This window comes from Benincasa hispida, chromosome 9 (genome assembly GCF_027475165.1).
Source record: "Benincasa hispida cultivar pf3 chromosome 9, pf3_genome.v1.1, whole genome shotgun sequence".
Classification (NCBI taxonomy): domain Eukaryota; kingdom Viridiplantae; phylum Streptophyta; class Magnoliopsida; order Cucurbitales; family Cucurbitaceae; genus Benincasa; species Benincasa hispida.
This window is the reverse complement of record NC_143486.1, coordinates 35267383-35278926: the sequence shown is the minus strand read 5'-3', so window position 1 is coordinate 35278926 and position 11544 is coordinate 35267383. Positions and strand designations below refer to the sequence as shown.

Here is an 11544-nt window from a genome sequence, read left to right as displayed (position 1 = left end):
CAAAGAGTACCTTTGAGCGAAGCAAGATCATTCTAAACTCATTGTGGTAGAATTGCCACATTCACAATCAAACAGACTAGATATGTATTTAACAACAAATTACAGGCATGCTTTGAACTTTACCAACAATAAGAGAATAAGAAATATACTAGTTGAAGAACCCTTCTTCACAGAAATCTTGTTCTCTCTAAGGACTGCTCCTCTCACTCTTGCTGAGATCGTCCAAGCAATCGTCCACCAAAACGTTTATCCACGAACGGACTCCTCACGAACACGACAGCAAGGAAAGACACCACCACTTGGAACCCTCGGTATTCTCGGAGTGAGAATCAAAGATGTGTGGGCTCTGTTGGATTTGGTAGATGGAAAGAGGAAGAGACAATCGTATACCATGACCAAGCAAGTGGGAGAAGTCGAGTGTCTATCGTATAGACGATACTTGATCGTTTAGGTAGAGATATACGATGTGTAGTAAAAGGGGCGCGATCGTATAGACGATCGTTTAGTAAACGCTCGGGCATGCGATCATTTAGGAAAACGTTAGACGTTCGTTTAGTAAAATCTATGTGATCGTTTAGTAAATTGCGCACGTGTATACGATCGTTTAGAAACGTTGAGCTATCGTGTATGCTCTTGATTTGCTATGCGATAGGCAGTATACACAAATCGTGAGCGAATGTCTGATTTTTGCAAAATTAAAACGATTTTCATTTTATCCTTCAATTACGTAAACTGAATGCAGCCTCCCATTATCTCATTCAGTTACGGAGAAAAAGCCGACACAATTATCCTATAATTGTCAAAATTAAATAATAAATATAATCTTATTATATTTATAATCTATGGTTTAATATCACATCATATGCAATACATTAACCATAATCCTTTTCTCCTCCACTAGATATAAATCATATTTATATCATTTTTCTCCAATTAATGTATCTCATACATCATGTCAACTATATCATATATAATTGACCAGTTCAATCATATCATATATAATCGAACTCCCTCTTGTCAATTTGAATACTTCAAACTAACCCAAAAACTGATTCTCAACTTGAATCCATTGAGCTACCAAGGGGCCTTATAGACCTATGGCTCGAAGCTCCAACGATACGTGAATAGCTGACTAAACTCTTTAGCCACGAGATCCACCATCCGTTAACTGTCAGGCATTCCACTAAAGAATGACAGTTGCATTCTTCTCACCACAGATATATTTTTGTGTCCATCGGATATAACCAATCAATAATACGATAACCTTTCACAGATGCTCGTGCAAATCAAAGGATCGCCCTCAAAGGCAGGAGTTCTCAATTCACTCAGGATTGAGGTCATGTTAGATATGGTCATCCTAGTGAAGTGAAGTCTCTGTCATGAACGGTGTTATATAATGAGACTATAACACTTCGTGGTCCGTTCTTATACTAAATCTTTGTATAAGACACTCCCGCTCACATGTCTCCACATGAATGATTAGGATCAAATTATTTGTAGCAAGTCACAAAACTTGTAACTATTCTACAAAGCGGGCCACATCTATAGTGTTATCAGAATAAGGCTTCCCTCTTATATCCATATAATACAGACCATTTTGGTTATCACTTAAGACATAATCCACATGTATGTCTCCACATACATGCTTAAGTTACAAACGAAAACCATGGATTTTAGTTTATAGGTTTGTGGTAAAGAAATTAAAAACTCCAATGTTCCATAGACAAAAGTGAAGAAAATATCATATATTATTACATCACAAGCGTTTGTTCAAAACTGTGTTTACAAACTACAGGACCTAACGAGAGTTTAGGGCATCATCCCCAATAAAATTTTGATCAAAGCCATAAGATTTGATTGCAGTATCAAATCTTATATTCCAAGATCGAGAAGCTTCCTTCAGCTCATAAATGGACCGATTAAGCTTACAAATCTTTTGCTCTTATTCTGGGGTTATGAATCCCTCAAGATGCTCCATATAAATGGTCTCCTCAATATTTTCATTCAGAAAAGCAGTCTTGACATCCATTTGCCAAATCTCATAGTCATAATATAAGGCAATGAACAAGAGTACCCAGATAGACTTCAATATGGTAACAAGTGAGAAAGTCTCCTCATAGTCGACTCTCTCAACTTGGGTATAACCTTTTACCATAAGTCTAACCTTGAAGGTTTGCACCTTCCTATCAGTACCCCGTTTTCTCTTATAGATCTATTTGCAACCTATAGGTTTAATCCCATCAGGTTGATTTTTAAACTTTTGGAAAGATTAAATTTGAAAAAAAAAGAAGGTAAAATATGGAAAATATATAAAATCTCGGTATGAATCTCAGGCAGATTAACACCGAGATCAGTGAATTCTCGGGCAGATTAATACCGAGATTTTATATATTTTCCATATATTACCTATTTTTTTCTTTTTGAAGAATTTAATGTTTCCCAAAATTAAAAAATCAAAATGCAATAATCTATCTGAAAAAAATCTAATTGGTATATTCATTTGGAAATTTAGAAATTTATATAATCATGAAAACATAAATTGACTTAAAATTACATAAGTATTGTATATAATATTCGGCAAAGATAACCAAAATCGGAGAAATTTGAAAATATATAGTTTTTGGTATAAGATTTGAATAGATTATCTAATATTTGAAAAAATTACTAAAATCTTGGTGTTTATTTGAAAAAATTACTAAAATCTCGGTACTTAATATCTCTCAGATGTACCAAGAAAGGAATTGCCAAAATAATCAATGAGTTAGAAAAATAAAATTTTCAACTAAATTTCGGTGGTTGATCTTGTCGGAGATCCATTGAGAAAAACTAGCTTAACGACTTTTCAAAAAGCATGCTAGTTTTGAAAGATGAAAAGTTGAGGATGCTATTTCTGACAATTTTCCCTTAGACTTTACATGAATATTGTGATCATTGTTGACATTGATGCATTGATTTGAACTTTAAAATAAATGTGTTTTTACTGGGTCTTGCACGTACTCATTGAAGTGGTGAAGCTATCAAACAAATGATTGACATTGATTAGTGACAAAAGTTTGTAATATAGTTACGTATGGTAATACCTTGTTGTATTTAGTTTCTTTATAAATGTTTTACCAAGTTTTGTTATTAGTTTGCTTGTATTTGTCCCTTTAAGGACATTCAATAGTTTCCTTGTATTTAGTTTCTTTGCAATTTTATTGCTATATATGAAAGTTCCAAATTATGTTTGTACCAATTTTGTGCTAAAATAGGATTAGTTGATGAGGAAAATCATGTGTGTAATGACAATATTTAAAGAAATAACCAACTATCAAGAAGTAACTTATTGACAATATAAAAGTGTTATAAATATGAAATTCTATGACAGTCAAAATATGTCATGATAGAAATTTTGTTGACATAAAATATTTGGCGTGGTTCAAATATTCTTGACAATAAAGTGTTATGGTTCAAATATTTTTTATAAGAAAAATGTCACTACATATTCTTTTTTGACATTTTATAATTGTTGTCAATACTAATAATGCAACAATAGGAAACTAATTTCGAGTCAATTGATGAAATGATAATATATCATAGCAAACTTGACAGTGACAATTTATAATTGTCAGTAATTGTTCATTACTAACCATTGTTTATTGTTATTAAAAATCCAATAATGACATTTTTTCAAAATTTTCATTAATATTCATACTCATTATAAGAGATACAATGACAAAAAAAAAAATAAGTATTACAATTTTTAATTAGTTAATGTAATCATTTTGAATATATTTTTTATAATTACTTCTTATGGTAAGAATTAAAGTTTTAAATTTAAAATTGTATATTAGAAGACAAAAGAATGGTTTTGTCAAATACATTTTATTTATGATAAAATATATATCTTTTATTTTTTGTTTTTGAAAATTAATCTTTTAAACATGACGATTTGATTTTTTATTTTGTGTCTTTAGATTTTGAAAACTACACATTCTAACACTCCTTTCATCTCATCTATAACTTTCTCTTTTTCATTATCACTTTCTATTAATATTTTTAATAACCAAGTAAAATTTTGAAAATTAAATAAAATAGTTTTCAAACACTTGTTTTTTGTTTTAGAATTTGATTAAGAATTGAAGTTTTTCTTCAACAAATGCAAGAACTATAGTTTAAAATTTAGGAGAATACAAGCATATATTTGAAAAGCTAAAAACAAAATCTTTATCAAATGACATGTAAATTAATGGTTATCAAATCATATCTAAATTTGTAAAACTTCCTTAGCTTTTTAAAATATTCATAAAAAGTAAATAACAAAACGAAGAAATCAACATATTAAAGTAACATTTATAAGCTTAATTTTCAAATGCCAAAAATCAAATGATCACATCAAACAAGGATTGAATGTTTAATTATTATCAAACAGGATCTTTTTTTTTTTTTTTTTTTTTTTTTTGATTGTACCATAAAAGTGCTATTTTTCTTGGATTTAAACAAGCTAATTTAGATGACAAATGTGCTTTAAATAGTTTTTTTTATAGGGAATATAGAGGTAGAAATTTTGAGCTTATATAAGTCAATTAGATAAATAAGAACGTAAAAAGACTATTTTGTCTCTGATGAAAGTGTCTCAACACTTTTCTTAATGCTTCACAATGCCAAAAGCCACGAGGCAATAACTAAATACTACGATGCTTCACCTCAATACGATCCTAATAATCAAAAAAATGTGTGACAACTATAAAGAATTGAGGAGAAATCAAACATAAATTTCACAAACATAAAACTAAAACTAAAATCGATATCAAACATGATTCTAGTAATAAATTAATGGTTGTATATGCCATAATGAAAACCTGTATATACAATACCTAATGAAAATGGTGAAATATTCCCCCTTTTTTTTTCTAGAAAATATAATAATAATAATAATAATAATAATAATAATAACTCTAGGTTGGAACCTTGACATCATGATTTCATTTTGCAGCCACTAATGCATTGAGGAAGCCTACACATGTAACCCATATGTTTTTTTCATGATTCCCTTTAACCTACACATGTTAAAAAGAACTTTATCATATATTTGATAATTCAGCCACTAAACTTTTTATTTCATCATATCACATTTTAGACATAGATAATGTTAACTTTTTTTTTTTTAATTGTCTAAATTGGTTTCCCCTTCGATAAAATTGTGCAAATACTTATACATGCATTGAATAGATTAAAAATAAAGATTTAGTGCGAAATTGAATAGACGAATTTATGTTAGAAACAACGATTCGTCAAAAGGTCTTGTAGTTTTAGGTGTAAACTACTCATGATTTTACTATTAATTTCATCTAAAAAGCCTCATACCATTGGAGAAAGTTTTTCTTGTAAAGTTTTTCTTGTATACTCATGATCTTCTTTTTATCTAGCTAATATGAAACTTTGTTTGCATTCTCAACAATCAAGTTCCACCTTAGGAAGATATTTGAAGAATCCGTAGCTTTTGTTACATTCATTATCATCTTTCGCTGATAACCACAATTCTCAACTTAGAAACTATAATCTGCTCCACCATAAAGAGTAAGCCACTTGATATGCCATCTTCCGAGATTTTTTTCCACATGTCCATAAACCTTAGTGAAATTTATAGTACAACTTCGACCTACTTGACTTACCTAAAAGTTCATCAGCTACAACATAACTTCCACTATACACACTATCATGGGGTTAAATTCCTTCTATAATTGTGAAGCTAATGTGTGTGTGTGAATTGTTAACATCACATCTTCTATCATTGTAAAGTGGACATATATCATAAGAATAAATTTCATCTTTCTTGAGAGAAATTCACCATCTCCCCTGACGAGAGCAATAACATCAGCATCCGACTTAGAATTTGATCTATTAGAACAATCCTTTTTCATGTGTATGGCTTGTCTACAATCTCAATAACCTTTCTGGCTTTCTTCTTAGAACATTTGCAAGAATCACTTCTAGACTCCACTAAACCATCATCACGACAACACATGCTCAATTTGAGTAGTAAATAGGTTGAGTTATATTTATGGTTTAATCTCTAGTATTACCAAAATTACCATTATCGAATAGATAACAATACCTAAGAAGTAGAAAAATTTTAGGTTCGGCTTGACCAGTTTAATTGTAGGATTCGTATGGAAACCCTAGAGAGGGAGTGAATAGGGTTTATTCAATTTTATTAATTTTTTTATTAATATGGACCCAATTAAATAATTAATAAAACTTTTGCTAACAAGTAATTTCAACATGAATTTTATGCAAATAAATTTACTTTGAATTAAAACAAGAAATTAACAATAGCACTTTAAAATACCCTATTTGATTCTAATAACAAGATTGGTAATGAATGTAGAAATTTAAAGACAATCAATCAAAATAAACTAATAAGGATAATTAATTTCAAGAACAAAAATTGTAACTAATTGCAGGCAATAAAATATAATAAAAAATTATTGCAAAATTAAATACGATAGAGATAGAAAAAATAACACCGAAAATTTTATAGTGGTTCAATACAACCGACCTACTCCAGTTCCCAAGCTCATCGGGAGTCCTTCACTAGAAGCTTTAACTCTTTTTACGACTTAGAGTCGGACCGCTACAAGTTCTTTTTTTTGGAGCAAGAACAAACTCGATTCTTTCCACTATTGAGGATCAAATTATTACAATAATGTAATTTTTTCTGGGATCAAGAACAACCCTTACAAAAATTTTGAAAAAATTAAATATTATACTTGTCGAACTCTTTAAAAGAGTGGATTTACAAATTTTGAGATTACAACAAATCAATCTTCACAACATATAGATCTCTCTTAAGAATAAGATGAAAAGAAAACAAACTTAAAACTTGGAGAGAGCAACAATGGAAACTTTGTGTTTTATGGAGGATTGAAAATAATGAAAATTATAATTGAAATTTGAAGAAGGTGAAAAGTTTAGAAAGAGAGCGAAGTAGGTGAAAACCAAATTTATTTTGGGTCATTGAATGTTGGTAAAATTTAAATCAAAGTCGAGATTAAAAGAAGTTATAATAATACTAGTAGTAAAATTTAAAAATCCGCAAGCCAATCGTGCTACATGCAACTATTTTTTTCTTTTCAAAACCTACATTTGTCATTTTTTTCATTTCTTCATATGTCACTCTTTAATTGGGTCCATGTTGATGATTTTATTGTCATGTAATCACTTTATCTGTTTGTTTTGGCTATATAATCTTCGTTTGGGTTCATTTTGAGTTTTATGTAATAGATACTTCAAAACACTAAAAGTAATTGATCCCAAGTTCACCTTATCTTAGATTTATTTTTCATGGCTTTTGGTCTATTTCTTCAAGTCCAACCCAAAGACAACCAAACCCATTTTTCAAGAACCAAAATTGTAATTTTTCTTTTTATTTTTTTAACAATATCTTTTTATATCTTAATTCACTATGGGTTCACAGAATTGGAAATTGGAAAAACCCTAAGTTTAACTCTTTATAAGTACATCATTGTAACTTCATATAAAGTAAGTTCATATTCTTCCCTAAAAAGCTTACTATCTATTGCACTGATTGAATTAGACATTAGAGCGCCTGGTGATAAGCACCGCATGGTGATCGAGTCTTTCTCTTTTGTAGGTCACCTCATCTTGGGACACTTAAGGTCGTCTTATTTACAATTGTTTCATTTTAAATCACATATTCTCTAAAATATAAATCCACTGTTGATTGCACATAAAGACAAAAGTAAATTTTCATGGTCAGATTTTTCCATCACAAAACTAAATCCCAAGATTACTCACAACTAACTATGCAAAATTCAGCCAAAATCATTCAAGTATATTAACTTACATAGTAATCAAATTTAAGGTTTAGTCGGATGAAAGTAAAGATTTAAAGTTAAAATTGGCTTAAAGGAAAAAGGGGAAAAAAAGAAGAAAAGAAATCCTCTCTGTACGCATAATAATAAAGATGTTTATGTAAATGAAGATATATGGGATTTTCCCATTGAATATGAACTTGAAAAAAGTGATAAGTTTGAAAAGTATTAATGGTTTGAAATGATAGGGCAAGATCCTAAAAAAAGGAAGAAAAAATGGGATGTCACATGACTAAGATTATGAAATTCAATCTCATGGACCAACCAATACCCCTTAAATTAAATCCACATCTTTTGTCAATATTGTCTTTAACTTCTATATCCCATCTTAAAAGTAAAGACATTTGAAAAAAAAAATCAAAAGTAATTAATTTGTTAATACTACTTACTTTCTAATCTTTTCTAAAATTTAATGTTCTTGACCCTATTCCTATTTACAAAATTTTAATATAAATTTCATATATAATTAGTTAAAAAAGGAAAGATTAAAACTACGTTTGTCATTGCGAATTGTGTCAAAATATCATTTCAAAATAATCAAGCGATATCCTTCTAGCTTTTACATTCTCCTAAAATCAGGTGAAATTTTTAATTAATATTTAGTTTTTAATTTTATACTTTTAAAAAAATTATTTTATATATTTATCTAATTCTCACCTAATAAAATCTATTTTCTATTTTTCATGGGTTAAATGCATGATTTTTTTAAAATATACAATATTCATTTTTTAAAATAACTATTTTTCTTAATATTTGAAAAATTAATCTATAACAAACAAATTGATCATACTAAACAATTACTTAAAATTTTAAATTAAAAAAAGTTGATTATAAGTCTATTTTAATTATTATATCTAAAATAAGAAGTTTTTGTACTTATTAACCAAACACTTAAACATATTTTTTCAAATTAAGTTGAAATTTACTCAATAATATTTTATCGTTGATTTTAAAAATATAACTGTCAGCAATTATTTTAAAAATAATAGCAATCCGTGTAAAAGAATTAGATCTATTTGATTTGTTTGCAATCAACTTAAAGCCTCACTAATTTTCTTTTACTTTCCACCCTGTCAAACACAAACCACCAAATGAGAATAATCAGACATATAATATGATGAGGCTTTAACAAAAATAACTTGAAATGGTTCATTCAAAGAATATTCACAAATATTTCAATAAGCCATTGAAAAAATTGAAAAATAAAATGGTTTAAATTCCATTTTAATTTGTGAAAATTAGAATATATCAAGAATCTCCAAAATGAAGCCATTGCAAAGTGGACAGTTCCCTCTACTAACCCAAAGCTCTCTTGAACAGAGCCTACAAAAGGTGTGACCGCAGGGGATAAATGCCGCCCCTTTATGACGCACCATGCACACGCAGCAATTCCGTTCCGTCCCACCACCGCCTCCTCCGCTGCATACGGCGGTCACTTCATCGTCACTTTCTTCTTCTTCTTCTTCTTCTTCGTCTTCTATTCTGTATCTTGACCCTTCGAACCCCATTTGCCTGTCCGTTTCTTCTAACAGATCCATCAGTGACATTCTCACCGGCGCCGGCGTCGATTCTGCTATTTCTTCTTCTTCTTCTTCTTCTTCTTCGTTGGCCGTGGCTTCTGCGTCGGCGGCTAATTGGGCCGCCACCGCTTCTCTAGCTGACATCGATCTTTCCTCCGCCAGAGCAGCAGAGAGGCGGCGCGTGCCTTCACGCGCTGGCTCCGTCAAGTCCGTGAAACTCTCGCTTCGTTCCACCGAGAATCTCGTCGAGTTGTGTCGCGACATTTGCGGCCTAAGGAGGCTCCGGCCGCCGGTGGCGGAATTGTTGTTATCTGGAGAGTCATCGGAATTCGTAGCCTCAGACGATGGCGGCACGTTCAAGGTGAACCGCGTAGAATTCCGCCGTGATATCTGCCGGAGAGATGGAGCGGCAGAGACGGCGGCAGTAGTGGTGGGTTCCGGCGAATGTTCTTCGTTCGACATCATCTCCGCCGACGAAAAACCGGGGAAACGAAGCGAATTCGGTGACGGAATTTGAGATCTGAGGTTCAAACGCAGACGATCTCTCAAAAACTTCCAAGATTTCCTCTCTCGGTTACCAACAGGGGATTTTCCTACGTCGTCTCTTATAATATCAAGCAAAGTCCGGCCGTTTAATCTCACCGCCGGCGAGGGGCTCGGCGAGGCTCGCTTCTGAATGGTCAAAACGTCGTTGAGTGTAAAACCGCTGGTGAGCTCTCTGCCGTCGCTGACCGCTAACATCTGATCGTAAAGCGTAATCCTCCGACGACCACCTTCCATCAATTATCACCAAAAAAAGAAAACCCAATTAAACAAGAAAGCAAAAAGCCCCCAAATCTTCAAGAAGAACAAGAATCCAAAATTTCTCGAGAAAATAAAAATATCAATCGAATTCCAAACGGAAGCATCGAATTCTTTCCACAGATCCCAAATCAGACCCACAAAAAAAAAAAAAAAAAGAAGCAAAGGAAAACTCCAAAATTTCCCGAGAAAATTCCTCAAAAAAATTTCTAAGAATCTGGGGAAAAGAGAAGAGGAATGAAGAAATTGAGAGCTTCAAGATCTCTACTTAAAAAGGGCAACATTATCTTTTTATTATAATATATATATAATTGAGATTACAAGCTTGTGTCTGTACGTAACTGGAAAAAGATGAAAAAGAAAAGTTTAAAATTATATTATATTAAAAGAAAGAAAAAAAGTGCATTGGATACCTTGTTGGTCTGACGAGTATTATGATCAGTAATTTTGCAGAAAATTTTCTTCATCTGCTTTTTTTTTTTTTTATTTGCCTTTTTCTTTTGTTTTTCACTGTTGGATTAATTTGGATGAGACAAACAAACAAATAATAAATTTTATTTCTCTTTTCTTCTCAGAAAATCACAAAGAAAAAAAATAGTGTAATGATTTTGTGTTTGTGTGAATAAAAGTTGATTTTGTGAAGTGGAGCGGTTATTGTGGGGGTTAAGTGGTGTTGTCTTCGTTCCTTCCTTTCAGATAAACCATAACCTTTTTTTTTTTTTTTTCTTTTACAAAATTTCAAGTTTTTTTAATCTAATATTTTTATTCATTTTAATTAGAGAAACAAACCCATAAATTTCATAATAATAACCGCATAAACGCAGCTTAAACTGGCATAGTATTTGTACTATCGACCTCGAGGTCAGAAGTTCGATTCTCTCACATCATACCTTAATTATAATACATTTCTAAAAAAAATCATAAAATAAAAGGAAAATTTTGGCGAATAAATAAATGTTAAACTATTTACAGAAATAAATTGGCTTTGAACATATATAGAATGGCTTGGTATTTTGTATAGTTATGGCCTATGGGTCATATGAAATGTGTATTATAAATTTATAATTAAAAAGTTGATTCCCTTATTTATTATTATTGTTTTTTTCACATGAGATTTGAGTTGATTACATTCTAAACTTGCTTTATGATCATTACATCTTTTTAGGTTACAATGACCAAATTACTCTGGTTAAAATATGTTTTAGTTTTAGTATTATTTTTTAGTACAACAAATATGATATGAGTTCTATGATTACATATTAATTATTGCATTTCACTTTTGTAGTTTTAATCTCATTTATTTTCAAAGTTTTTCGTTTTTATAAATTGGATATCGATAACATTTG

General features: G+C 30.8%; 1 protein-coding gene across 1 annotated transcript; it reads right to left on the bottom strand.

Annotated features, from left to right (window-relative positions):
- Positions 1-9001: 9001 nt before the first annotated feature.
- On the bottom strand, positions 9002-10788 carry LOC150033769 (uncharacterized). Its single transcript, XM_090318093.1, has one exon. The coding sequence runs from the start codon at positions 10175-10177 to the stop codon at positions 9116-9118; it is 1062 nt and encodes a 353-aa protein (XP_090174219.1). The 5' UTR covers positions 10178-10788; the 3' UTR covers positions 9002-9115.
- Between the last annotated feature and the right edge of the window lie 756 nt (positions 10789-11544).